Source organism: Pelodiscus sinensis, chromosome 1 (genome assembly GCF_052426305.1).
Source record: "Pelodiscus sinensis isolate ZL-2025 chromosome 1, ASM5242630v1, whole genome shotgun sequence".
Taxonomy (NCBI): domain Eukaryota; kingdom Metazoa; phylum Chordata; order Testudines; family Trionychidae; genus Pelodiscus; species Pelodiscus sinensis.
Window position 1 is genome coordinate 359,372,018 of NC_143052.1, and position 14,054 is coordinate 359,386,071.

At 51.1% G+C, this 14,054-nt stretch overlaps 2 protein-coding genes across 2 annotated transcripts; one reads left to right on the top strand and one right to left on the bottom strand.

Annotated features, from left to right (window-relative positions):
• The first annotated feature begins 594 nt into the window (after nucleotides 1–594).
• LOC149526145 (olfactory receptor 52B2-like) lies at nucleotides 595–1,650 on the top strand. The gene has a single exon (XM_089777471.1). It carries the CDS (start codon nucleotides 703–705, stop codon nucleotides 1,648–1,650), a length of 948 nt encoding a protein of 315 aa, XP_089633597.1. The 5' UTR covers nucleotides 595–702.
• Nucleotides 1,651–11,736: 10,086 nt separating this feature from the next.
• LOC149526146 (olfactory receptor 52E4-like) lies at nucleotides 11,737–12,684 on the bottom strand. Its single transcript, XM_089777474.1, has one exon. It carries the CDS (start codon nucleotides 12,682–12,684, stop codon nucleotides 11,737–11,739), a length of 948 nt encoding a protein of 315 aa, XP_089633600.1.
• Nucleotides 12,685–14,054: the final 1,370 nt, after the last annotated feature.

The following is a 14,054-nucleotide window of genomic DNA, read 5'->3' on the forward strand; positions in this document are numbered from 1 at the left end:
TTACTAGACATAGGAAAATGAAGTGGCAATTTAAATAATCACTGCTTCGTTTAAATCAAAATGGCCGCCATGCTGTGCCGATCAGCTGTTTGGTGGCAAAATGGGGCAGTCTGGATGTGCCACGGTCAAAAAGGAAAGCCTTTGTCGACCACTCCAGTAAACCTCATTTCACGAAGCATACCGGAGTGGTCGACAAAGGCTTCCCTTGTCGACCATGGCACGTCCAGACTGCTCCGCTGTGCCATCAAGCAGCTGACTGGCACAGCACGGGCGCCATTTTGATGTTAATGAAGCGGCAATACCCCTAAAGTCTGAGAGTGAGGAACAATGAGGGTAAACCAGTGCCCAGACTTGTGTTTCCTGCTAGTGCCTATTTAGGTTTCCCACACCAAGACACGTAGAAATTAGTGTCCCACGAAGTGCTGTAAATTCTGGAATTGGGATTAGTTGGGTTGATTTCTCATAATTCATTTCTCGAATAAAAATACCATTTTTCAACAAGTGAAGAGCAACAAATTTGCTTCACCAGTGAGAAAAACCTCCAGTAGAGCGTGTTGTGTCTCATATTCACATTTTCTCTCCTTGCAGGCATCTGTACTGTGACCATCTCCCTAGGGTCTAGGCACCCAAGGTAGTCAGGAAAAGGCACAGTATAATCAGACACATCTCTACCGTCGACTTGGAGCACGTCTCCCCTACGCCATGTCATATTCCAACACAACTGTCTTCACCAACCCTTCCACCTTCATCCTGCTGGGCCTTCCTGGCCTGGAAAGGGCCCATATTTGGCTCTCTATCCCATTCTGCACCGTATACTTCATCGCCATCTTCGGGAACTTCGCCATTGTGTCCATTGTGAAGATGGAGCCAAGCCTTCATTTGCCCATGTACTATTTCCTCTGCATGTTGGCCTTCACTGACCTGGTCCTCTCCACGTCTATCCTGCCCAAAATGCTGGCGATCTTTATTTTCAATTCAGGGGAGATTGATTTCAATTCCTGCTTCATCCAGATGTTCTTCATTTATGGTGTTTATATGATGCAGTCTGGGATCTTCGTGGCCATGGCTTTTGATCGGTACGTGGCCATCTGCCATCCCCTGAGATATTCAACCATCATGACAAACTGTGTTTCCATCAATAGCACCCTGGCTGCTGTACTGCGCGGCATCATACTTGTCCTGCCCATGGTTCTTGTGGCGAGGCAGTGGCCGTATTGCAGAACCAACATTGTCCCCTCTGTGCACTGTGGGCACATGAATGTGGTGAATCTGGCTTGTGGCGACACCCGCATCAGTAGTCACTACGGCCTGTTTTTGTTAAGCTGTCTGAATGGCGTGGATGTGTTTTTCATAGCTGTGTCCTATGGCCAGATCCTCAGGGCCATCTTCCGCCTCCCCACAAAGGACGCTCGGCTCAAGACTTTCGGGACTTGCGGCTCCCACCTCTGCGCCATCGCACTCTTTTATGTCCCAAGTCTGCTCTCGTCCCTCATATTCCGTTATGTCCAGAATGTGCCTCAGAACGTCAGTGTTCTCATGACCATTGTGCATTTCCTACTGCCCCCCATGCTAAACCCCTTCATCTATGGGGTGAGAACCAAACAGATCCGGCACAGGCTGCTCGGGCTAGTTACACGTAAGAGCTCCTAATGTTTGCTCCTAGGGCTCTGGTTCTTGCAGGGAGCTCTGTGTGGGGTTGGCTGCTGACGAGATTCTTCCCCAAGTCAGCTCCTGGCCGGTCACAGAGACATTAACCCCTGTTGCTTCCCTTACTGCTCTGTGTCAGGTGAGACCCTGGGGATGGGTCTGGGCACAGTTCTCGGACACATCGGGCCAGCACCTTGCTCATTGCAGGTGACTGGACACAGGCAGCCCAGCCATCTACTCCCACCCCCCTCACGGCCCTGCCCCTTCCCTGCCTATTGCCCCAGGAACACCGTTGCTCACTCCTCCCCTCTCCTGTCACTCTCAGAGGGAAGGGAAGACTCAGCAGTAGGGCCGACAGGACAGACAGGGGCCATGCAGGATGCTGGGAATCCGTAGAGAAGCAGCTGAGGGTTGGGAGCATGTTATGAGGCAGTTGGGTGAGGCTGCGCATCTTATGGCTGGTGGTGCCCACAGAGGGAGGAGACCTTGTTGTGGCTCATTCCTTTCACATTCAGTTCCCTCTTGCTCTCTCCAGCTGGGACCTGCAGGTCTATAATTTGAGGTGGGCGGGTCAGGCCTCAGGGGCAGGGCAAATGATCAGTGCTGAAGCCAGGAGGACAACAGCTGTGTGAGGCAGGTGGATAAGTCTCCGGGTGAGCTGGGATGGCAGGATGTCACCTTCCTGGGACCACAGAGCCCCCAGTACCTCATGGCTGGAGCTGGGTCATGTCACTGAGTCCATCACATGCTCAGCATGGCACTTTTGTCACTGCGTCTAGACAATTTGTAGTGAGGCTGCTCAGCAGTGTTATCTTCTGTCTAGAGGAACTGAGAGAGGCAGAGATAAATGATTCACCCATGGACACACAATGAGTCAGTTTCAGAGATGGGTGCAGGAACCGAGAGTCCTGACGCCACAGCCGCATTCCTCTGGCCAGGAACAGGTGCTGCTCCTCCTAGAATCATAGAACCATAGAGCTGGAAGAGACGTCAGAAGGTCAAGTCCAGCCCCCTGCTCGAGCCAGGACCAATCCCAACTAAATCAACCCGGCCAGGGCTTTGTCAAGCCGAGACTTAAACACCTCTAGGGATGGAGACTCCACCCCTCCCTAGGGAACCCATCCCAGCGCTTTCCCACCCTCCTAGGGGAATAGTTTTTCTTAATCTCCAACCTGGGCCTCTCCCACCGCAGCTTGAGCCCATTGCTCCTTGTTCTGCCATCTGTCACTACTGAGAACAGCCTCTCTCCAGCCTCTTTGGAACCTCCTGGCATTACTAAAGTAAGTGAGAATATTGCTTTGCCATGACCTGACCTGCACGTATGGGCTACATTTCCAACTTACCATTGGCCTCATCTGGCCACATGATATTTAGGTTCTTCTCTGAGCTCAAGCTACGGCCTGAGAGATCCCAGAAAGCTGTAGCTCAGAAAAAGGTTCTTGAGAAGCCTGGCATGGACAGTAAAACTCAGAACAATAGGAGTTCAATAAAACCTTTACTAAGACACAGGAAAGAAAACAAACTGGGGTAGAGAGAAGGAGTCAAGAACAGAACACGGTGCTAGCACTCCCCAGGGAACATTTCTGAGGTAGGGAACTACTTAGCCTGGTGTAGGTACACCTGTCTCTGAAGAGCTGGCATGAAGAGATGGAGGACCAGCCTCGGTCCGGCCTGCCCGATGAATTCAGAGGGCCAACCAGGTGGTCTGTCAAGGGACTGAGCGGGACTGTGAAGCTGAGCTAATAGTCTGAGAGAGGGCAGAGAGGCTGAAGAGCGAATGACCAGACAGACCCGAGCAGGAATGTGTTACAGGCCTTAACCCTGCTCAGTTCAGACCCCACCTACCCTGCCCAAATCGTATTTCCTCACCCTGAGAAATGTTCAGGTGCACGAACTCTACAGGTTGGGAGATGATGACGCCTATTCCTACCTATTACTGAGGATCACTCCCAAAACCGTTATCTTTGGCCTTCCTGGCAGCTTCTCTGCAGGGACCAACTGGCTCTGTTCCCTCATTTTGCTCCCCAAAGTTGAGGAGCAACCAAAGAAGCATTTCATCCAGGCCAGCGGTTACAAGGGCCCCTGGTAACACCCTGGACTAACTTGCATTGGCTGTTTGTACAGGACACTGGCCTGCAGGTTTCTTCACTGCTTAATACTCCAGGGTATGTCTACACTACCCCGCTAGTTCGAACTAGCGGGGTAATGTATGCATACCGCACTTGCTAATGAAGCCCGGGATTTGAATTTCCCGGGCTTCATTAGCATAAGCGGGGAGCCGCCATTTTTAAATCCCCACTGCTTCGAACCCCGTGTAGCGCGGCTACACGGGGCTCGAACTAGGTAGTTCGGACTAGGGTGCCTATTCCGAACTACCGGTACACCTCGTTTCACGGGGTTCGAAGCAGCGGGGATTTAAAAATGGCGGCTCCCCGCTTATGCTAATGAAGCCCGGGAAATTCAAATCCCGGGCTTCATTAGCAAGTGCGGTATGCATACATTACCCCGCTAGTTCGAACTAGCGGGGTAGTGTAGACATACCCCCAGGTAACTACGAGTGCAACCAGACTTGTGAAATACTGTTCACGCACAGTGGGATATAATACTCAGTTAGTATAAACCAGCCCAAGGGAAGCATGGTACCTGGTCCAGCAGCTATAGTACGACGGGGATTGTAGTGAGGCTGCACTCTGAAAGGTCAAATCAGGGCAATTGCTCGGAGACTGGGCTACTCACACCCCACGACTGGGGCTTCTCCTCTATATGGCACATGAAACCAGTCACACCAGGCATGTCTGTTTGTCACTCTGACCAGCAAGTCACACAAACAACCCCCTTAGATACTCCAGCTTCTCCCGTGCCATAGCCAGCACCGCTCAACACATGCAGGAGAGGAGACGAAAACCAATCTCGCCAAATCCTAACAGGGTCTCCCGATCCCAAAGGACCCGCCACAATCCCAGGTCAATTTATAGCTACGATCTCACTCAAAAGAGGAAGCTCTGTGAGGGTATGTCTACACTACCCCGCTAGTTCGAACTAGCGGGGTAATGTATGCATACCGCACTTGCTAATGAAGCCCGGGATTTGAATTTCCCGGGCTTCATTAGCATAAGCGGGGAGCCGCCATTTTTAAATCCCCGCTGCTTCGAACCCCGTGTAGCGCGGCTACACGGGGCTCGAACTAGGTAGTTCGGACTAGGGTCCTATTCCGAACTACCGTTACTCCTCGTGAAACGAGGTGTACCGGTAGTTCGGAATAGGCACCCTAGTCCGAACTACCTAGTTCGAGCCCCGTGTAGCCGCGCTACACGGGGTTCGAAGCAGCGGGGATTTAAAAATGGCGGCTCCCCGCTTATGCTAATGAAGCCCGGGAAATTCAAATCCCGGGCTTCATTAGCAAGTGCGGTATGCATACATTACCCTCCTAGTTCGAACTAGGAGGGTAGTGTAGACATACCCTGAGTCCTGCAACATCTCAAGGTTTGTTAATACCAAATAGAAAGAAAAGGCTCTGAAAAAATTGTGACGAAATGACGGCGCATAAACCAGAGTACTGTTCTTGGTTCAGGCTGGTCACAGAGATGGAATAAAGAGCTGCCTTAAACGCCTCTGGGAATTGTCCTTTGTCGGGACAGGGCTCAGCCCTTCCAGGTTAAGTTCACAGCAAACATGCTCTGGAAGGGATGAGCTGGAATGAAGACAGAGAGGAGGAAACCCCCTGGGACGTCTTTATACCCTGCCCCTGTGGAGGGGACTCCCCTGTTCTCCCTGTGTGAGAGCACATCCCGGTGTGGAGTGTAGCACAGGAGCAAGACACCTGTCCAAGCCTGACTCAGCCCTTTTTAGGCTGCCTCTGCTCCCAGGCTGGTGTGAACGTTCACAACAACATTCCCCCTGTGGATTGGCACCACGTGAGGGGTGGTCAGTGAAGGGCGGCTGTGCCGCCCTCTCCCAGTGCTTTGGGAAGCCTGTTGCTGTCCCCCAGGAGCAAAGACGTGAAACACCTGCACAGAGCCAGTACTCCTGGCTTCCTACGCAGAAACGACACATTCATATGAACAGCATGAACAGAGCATCACAGGACAGCGTGTCCCAGTGGCCAGAGTCTACACAGCTGCCCTCACCATCAGGGCTGTGAGGCACAATAGCCAGAGTCAGAATGGCCGCCTTGTCCCTCAGGGCTGTGTGGCCCAATGGTCAGAGTCAAGAGGGCTCCCTCTCCATCAGGCCTCTCTTTGCTGCAAGAAGTGTCACTTTCCAGGTCTCCCTTGAGGCCTCAGAGCACCATTCACACTCATGCACAAGGGGAGGCAGCTGTTCAGAGATTCCATATATCCAGTTTTGAACTAGAAAGTCATGCTGGATATGGCTCTGTTTGACCCCATGAGGGCATCAGGTCATTAACCCCTCAACTGCCTCGCTCAGCCGGGGCCACCATCTGCTTGCAGGCAGGATCCTAGTTTGGCTGCAGTAGATCCCACACATGTTCCAGAAGAGAGGGAGCCCAACTCCGGCAAGGGTAGTGGTGGAGAAGACCTAACGAGTGATGGGGAGAGGGGAGGAGAGAAGCCGGGGACAATCTGTGACATGGATAGTTCACCTCTCCAATCCGGACTTATTTCCTTTGCAGGTGAACGCTACAGCCTGCAATCCAGACTAAAGATTTGCAGAAAAGTCCATTCAGAGTAGTTAGCACCTTCCATACTCCATTGGCCATTGAATGTTTCTTGATGAACTAATGCCTGCTCCCCCAAAGATCCCTTCCCAGCATGGCAGGGCCCTTCTGTGAGCCCCCCCAGAACCAGCCCCTGGGCTCTGGCCAGTCACCTGCTGACTCATCTCCTGTGGGTGGCAGGTCTTGGGAAATGTCTCCTCGCAGGGCAGAGACGATTGTCCCTTCCTACAGCCCCAGGGCCGCCTGCAGCTCCTGCGCCACATGGGCCGGGCCCAGCCTTGGGGCTGGACTGGGAACAAGTCGACCAGCTGAGGGGCGAGGAGGGAGGCAGCTGGTCTGGGCTCAGGAGCAGGGGGGTGGGACCCACAGCCGTTCACCCCAGCCCTGAAAAGCCCTTCCTACCCCCCTGCCCTCTAAGCAGAAGCAAGACAGGGGAGGGGGAGAATGAGTCAGAGCTGGGGCCATTGGGACGGGGGGAGGAATTCACGCCCACAGGCAGGAAGCTGGCAGTCCACCCCTGAGTGGTTCAGAAACAGCTCGTTAGCCAGGCTGATTAATTACAAGGGATCCGTTCCCAGGAGATGCTGCCACTGGGCACGTCTCCACATCAGGGCAAAAGTCGAATCAGGCGACACAGCATCAATTGTGCAGCTAAAGTCAAAAGAGCTTAACTCGGCTTTCAGAGCTGTCAGCTCAGCCGGAAGCCGAAGGAAGGGCACTCCCCTTCCCTGACCCCTCGTGAAATGAGGGCGACAGGAGCTGGAGCGAGAAGTCCTCCAGCTCGACATTATGTCGAAATATCGGCTTGCGGTTTGTTATTGAGGAACAGTGTCTGTTATTCTGACACAACGCTGGTGTGTAGACACAGCCTGTGCGGGCTGGAGTTGCCGCGGTGCTGCCTGATGGCCTCCCCTGCCCACAGGGCCTCAGCCCCCTTCCCAGAGCTGCAGTGTCCCTGGCCCCAGACACCCTGTAGAGCAGCGGTTAGTCAGCCACTGTGCATTCTCTAAGTCTAGGCAATGACACCTGCCGTTCAGGCGCCTAGTGCGCCCTCTCACCCAATGTCGGCTGGAGAGCACCCTTTGCGGTGTCCTTTTATAGATAGGTGCAAACAACGTACATCATTTCTTTACATACCGGGCTGCCGCCCTCTGTTGCCTAGTTACCACCCCTCACCTTACGGAAGGGAGACTCACTTACTATCTTTCGTGTTGTCAATCTCGACCCAGTCCTGAAGCTAGGTCGGTAGGTGCATTAGTTTTGGGGGACTCTTAGTACCAAGACATTTCTTATTAAAGTGTTCCGCTACTCCCCTCTGGCTTACAGTCTGTACTTGGTGTCTCCTATGTCCGTCCATGCGCCACATGACCTACACAATCACACAGTTATCAGTAGGGCCTCTTTATTGGCTCCTGTGTTACTGAACCAAAGTCTTGCTCACTAGATTGCAGGTCTGTTGCTATTTTCATGGTACAGGCCTCTTATTTAGGCCTGCTGACTCCATGTTACTGGCCCTCCACTTACTACACAGGGATGTTCTCACACAAGGGCTGCGTCTAGACTGGCAAGTTTTTCCACATGATTTTGGCAAAAGCACTGACGTTCTACTGTCTGAAATCAGTGCGTCTTGCGCAAATGCTTTGACGTTCCCGTTCGGGCAAAAGCCCTGTTCCGGAAATGCTTTTGCGCAAAAGGGCCAGTGTAGACAGCTGAAAAAAAGCCCCAATGGCGAAAACGGTGGTTGGGGCTTTCTTGCACAAAACCTTGGCTAGATTGGCACCGACGCTTTGCCGCAAAAAGTGCTTTTGCGGTAAAGCGTCCGTGCCAATCTAGACTCTCTTTTCCTCAAATGCTTTTCCGTTAAAAGCATTTGCGGAAAATCATGCCAGTCTAGACATAGCCAAGGAGAACAGTGGAGTCCTCTCCACAGGGAGCAGAGTACAGAGACATCCCTGGGGTTTCATAGAATCATAGGACTGGAAGGGACCTTGAGAGGACATCGAGTCCAGCCCCCCGCCCTCAAGGCAGGACCAAGCTCCATCTACACCATCCCTGACAGATGTCTATCTAACCTGTTCTTAAATATCTCCAGAGAGGGAGATTCCACCACCTCCCTTGGCAATTTATTCCAATATTTGACCACCCTGACAGTTAGGAATTTTTTCCTAATGTCCAATCTAAACCTCCCCTGCTGCACTTTAAGCCCATTACTCCTTGTCCTGTCCTCAAAAACCAAGAGGAACAAATTTTCTCCTTCCTCCTTGTGACACCCTTTGAGATATTTGAAAACCGCTATCATGTCCCCCCTTAATCTTCTTTTTTCCAAACTAAACAAGCCCAGTTCATGAAGCCTGGCTTCATAGGTCATGTTCTCTAGACCTTTAATCATTCTTGTCGCTCTTCTCTGTACCCTTTCCAATTTTTCCACATATTTCTTGAAATGTGGCGCCCAGAACTGGACACAGTACTCCAGCTGAGGCCTAACTAGTGCAGAGTAGAGCAGCAGAATGACTTCACGAGTTTTGCTTACAACACACCTGTTCATACAACCTAGAATCATATTTGCTTTTTTTTGCAACAGCATCACACTGTTGACTCATATTCAACTTGTGGTCCACTATGACCCCTAGATCTCTTTCTGCCAAGCTCCTTCCTAGACAGTCGCTTCCCAACTTGTATGTATGGAACTGATTGTTCCTTCCTAAGTGGAGCACTTTGCATTTCTCTTTATTTCCTCCTCTTTGTCTTCATTCCAGCTCATCCCTTCTAGAGCATGTTTGCTGTGAACTTAACCCGGAAGGGCTGAGCCCTGTTCCAACAAAGGACGATTTCCAGAGGCTTTTAAGGCAGCTCTTTATTCCATCTCTGCAACCAGCCTGCACCAAGAAATGTACATAGGTTTATGAGCCGTCATTTCATCACAATTTTATTCTGAGCCTTTTCTTTCTGTTATGAACAAACCTTTTAATGCTTCAGTACTCACAGAGTGTCCTCTTTTGGGTGAGAGCCTAGGTAGAAATTGACCTTGGAATGTGGCGTGTCCTTTGGGATCAGGAGACCCTGTTAGAATTTGGCGAGCTTGGTTTTTGTATCCTCTCGTGGTGCTAGCTGTGGCACAGGAGAAGCTGGAGTGTCTAAAGGGGATATTTGTGTGACTCCTTGCTGGCCAGAGTGGCAAACAGAAGTGCTCTGTGTGACTTGTTTCATGTGACTTATAGAGGAGGATCCCCAGTCGTGGGCTGTAAGTAGCCCCGTTTCTCAGCAATTTCCCTGAGTGACCCCGGAATCACTGTCGTATTATACCTGCTGTACCAGGTAACATGCTTCCGGATATTGTGTCCCGCGATCCGTGAACAGATTTCACAAGTCTGGTTGCATTTGTAGTTATCCACAGTGTTCAGCTGTAATGTGAGAAACCTGCAGGCCCGTGTCCTGAACAAACAGCCAATGCAAGTTCGTCCAGGGCATTAGCAGGGGCCCTTCTAACTGCTGGCCTGGATGAAATTCTTGTTTGGTTGATCCTCGACTTTGGGGAGCTAAACGCGGGAACTGAGAAGCTGCCAGGAAGGCCAAAGATAACAGTTTGGGGAGTGAGCTAATCCTCAGCAATATTTGGGAAGAAGTGTCATCATCTACCAACCTGTAGGCTATGTCTACATTGTGCATTCTTGTGCAAGAAGATATACAAATGAGGCATGGCGATGAATATCACCACACCTCATTTGCATACCTAACGAGCTTCCATTTTGCGCAAGGGGCTTTAGTGCAAGAAGGAGCAGTCTACACTGCTCCTTCTTGCTCTACCCCCCCCCCAATTGTGCAAGAGCCGTTCTGAGTACGTGCATTATTTGCAGAGTACGTTCTGCCACTTATTTTCAGAGTACGTGCACACAAAGAATTCTTAGCCAGAGGAAATTTGATTTGGGCAGGGTAGGTGGGGTCTGAACTAAGCAGGGCCAAGGCCTGTAAGACGTCTCTGCTCGGGTCTTTCTATTCGTTTGTTCTTCAGCTTCTTTACCCTCCCTAGGACTATTGGCTCAGCTTCACACTCTGGCTCAGCCCCTAACACACCACATGCTGGACCCTCTGAATTCCTCAGGCAGGCCAGGCCGGGGCTGATCCTCTGTCTCTTCACACCAGCTCTTCAGAGGTAGGTGGACCTAGCTCAGAAATGTACCCAGGAGGAATGCTAGCACAGTGGTATGTTCTTGTCCCCTTGTGGCTACCGAGGTTTCTTTGTGATTCTTTCATGTGTCTTAGTAAAGATTTTATTGTCCTTGCCAGGCTACCCAAGAACCCTTTAGCAAGCTACACCTCTCTGGGTTCTCTCTCACGCCATAGCCTGAGCTGGGAGAGGAACCTAAAAATTGTCTGGCCCATACGCTCAGGTCAGGTCATGGCACAGCAAATTTCTCACTCCATCTAGTAACTCCAGGAGAAGCTGCTGGCTCATTCAGTGTCCCTGGGTGAATCATTTATCTCTGTGTCTCTCAGTCTATCCATGGCAGGGGACAACGATGCCCAGAAGCCTTGCTAAAGGTAGTCTAGATTCAGTGACCAAAATGCCGTGCGGAGTATGTGATCCAGCTGTGGGGCACTGGGGGCCCTGGGAGCTCAGGAAAGGTGTCGTGTGCGTGTGTGATCAGCCAGCTCATGGGGGGTTCTTCCATTGATCTCCCTCCACGGGAGCTAGCAAAGGCAGCCGGAGTCTGCTCAGCATCCTGTCATCGCTGCTCACCCGGAGACTCATCCTCCTGCCTCACTTGGCTGTTGTGCTCCTGCTTTCAACAATGATCATTTGCCCTGCCCCTGAGGCCTGACTCAGGGCATAACGCTCCAGAACCACCCACCTCACATTAGAGACCTGCAGGTCTCAGCTGGGGAGAGGAAGAGGGAATTGAATGTGAAAGAAATGAGTCACACCAAGGTCTCCTCACTTTGTGGGACCCACCAGCCATAAGATGCGCAGCCTCAGCCACCTGCCTCACAAAATGCTCCCAACCCTCAGCTGCTTCTCTATGGCTTCCCAGAGTCCTGCATGGCTCCTGTCTGTCCTGTTGGCCCTACCGCTGTGTCTTCCCTTCCCTCTGAGTATGATGAGGGAGGGCAGGAGTCAGCAATGGTGGCCCTAGGGCAATGGGCAGGGAAGGGGCAGGGCCGTAAGGGAGAGGCAGGATAGCTGGCAGGACTGCCTGTGTCCAGTCACCTGCAATGAGCAAGGTGCTGGCCCGATGTGTCCGAGAGCTGTGCCCAGACCCATCCCCAGGGTCTCACCCTGACACAGAGCAGTGAGGGCAGCAACAGGGTTTAATGTCTCTGTGACTGGCCAAGAGCTGACTCAGGGAAGAGTCTCGTCAGCAGCTGGCCCCACACAGAGCTCGCTGGAAAAGATGGAGCTCCAGGAGCAAACATTAGGAGCCTTTATGTGGAACTAGCCTGAGCAGCCTGTCCCGGATCTGTTTGGTTCTCAACCCATAGATGAAGGGGTTTAGCATGGGGGGCAGCAGGAAATGCAGAATGGTCATGAGGACATTGACATACCGAGGAACATTCTGGACATAACGGAATATGAGGGATGAGAGCAGACTCGGGACATAAAAGAGTGCGATGGCGCAGAGGTGGGAGCCGCAGGTACTGAAAGTCTTGAGCCGAGCGTCCTTTGTGGGGAGGCGGAAGATGGCCCTGAGGATCTGGCCATAGGACACAGAGATAAAAAACACATCCACGCCATTCAGACAACTTAACAGAAACAGGCCGTAGTGACTACTGATGCGGGTGTCACCACAAGCCAGATTCACCACGTTCATGTGCCCACACTGCACGGAGGGGACAATGTTGGTTCTGCAATACGGCCACTGCCTTGCCACAAAGACCATGGGCAGGATTAGTATGATACCGCGCAGAATGGCGGCCAGAGCGCTATTGGCCAAAACAGGGTTTGTCATGATGGTTGAATATCTCAGAGGATGGCAGATGGCCACGTACCGATCAAAAGCCATGGCCACGAAGATCCCAGACTGCATCATATAGACGCTATGAATGAAGAACATCTGGATGAAGCAGGAATTGAAATCAATCTCCCCTGAATTGAAAATTAAGATCGCCAGCATTTTGGGGAGGACAGATGTAGACAGGACCAGCTCGGTGAAAGCCAGCATGCAGAGGAAATAGTACATGGGCTCATGGAGGCTTGGCTCCATCTTCACAATGAACAGGATGGTGGCGTTCCCCATAAGGGCTATGGTGTACATGGCGCAGGAGGGGATGAAGAACCAAATATGGGCCCTTTCCAGGCCAGGAATGCCCAGCAGGATGAAGGAGGAGGGGTTGTTGAAGACAGTTGTGTTGGAATATGACATGGCGTAGGGGAGACGTGCTCCAAGTCGACGGTAGAGATGTGTCTGATTATACAGTGCCTTTTCCTGACTACCTTGGGTGCCTAGACCCTAGAGAGAGGGTCACAGTTCAGATGCCTGCAAGGAGAGAAAATGTGAATATGAGACACGATCCGCTCTACTGGAGGTTATTCTCACGGGTGAAGCAAATTTGTTGCTCTTCACTTGTTGAAAATTGGTATTTTTATTCGAGAAATGAATTATGAAAAATCGACCCTACTAATCCCAATTCCAGAATTTACAGCACTTCATGCAACACGAATTTCTGCATGTCCTGTTGTGGGAAACCTCAAGAGGCACTAGTAGGAAACACAAGTCTGGGTACTGGTTAACCCTCCTTGTTCCCCACTCTGGGACTTTGAGAATAGAAGAGGGGGACTGACAAGAGACCTTAAAATACCGTGTCACTGACGGCTTTTGTTAAAAAACTTTTCAAGTTCACAGACTCCCTGTGGTACGTTGCCATCACCCAAATGGAAAAAAAAAACCCCACAGCCTTTGAAAGCCAGGAAAAAAATACTTAGAAACTTCTTCCAATGGGGAAATCCCCTGGAAACACACTGTCATTTCTTAACAGAGAACTTCAGTCTCAGGCGGGGATGCTCAGAACCTCCTTATTTTCAAGGGGGTGGGACACAGGAGCCTGATTATAGTCTTAAAAAAGTGATTTTATTAACAAAACAAAGACACATCTGGGCACGTGTATTTGCAAACCTCCTTGCTGGAGGCATAAGGGATCTGTCGAAAAAGGCTTTCTTTCTCGACAGATCCCCCTCTAGACTGCCGCTTTTCGCTGACAAAATGCTGAGTTGGCAAAACACGGCAGCCATTTTTATGCAAATGAAGCGAGAGATATTTAATCCCCGCCTCATTAGCAATGTTGATCTGCCTAATCTGCATCTCTCTGCCAACAGAGGGATGCAGTCTACACATACCCTCAGTCTCCAGAAAGGGAAGAGCAGGTCGAAAAGGGATTCCCCAGACAAGCAGTGAGAATGGGAGAGGCTGCCCATGTGCAGACAGACTGAAGCAACTGGGACTGGTTAGTTTAGAGACAGATTTTGTAAAACAGTAAATAAAAGTTTGTATCCAGCGACAACTGCAAATCCCCTGCCAGCCGGAATTGTCAAAAAGAGTTAAAAAGAACCCCAAACAATTATGCAAGCGCCATGTAAAGTGCTGAAAAAACCTGGTCAAATTGAAAGTGGCTAACAATGGTTTTAGTTGTCCAGAGTAGTGATCAACTGGTTTATGGATAACCAGCCTTGGCACATTCTCTTGACAAGGCCTATGACATGATAAAGTCTTGTCTTGTGAACTGCCCAGAACACGCT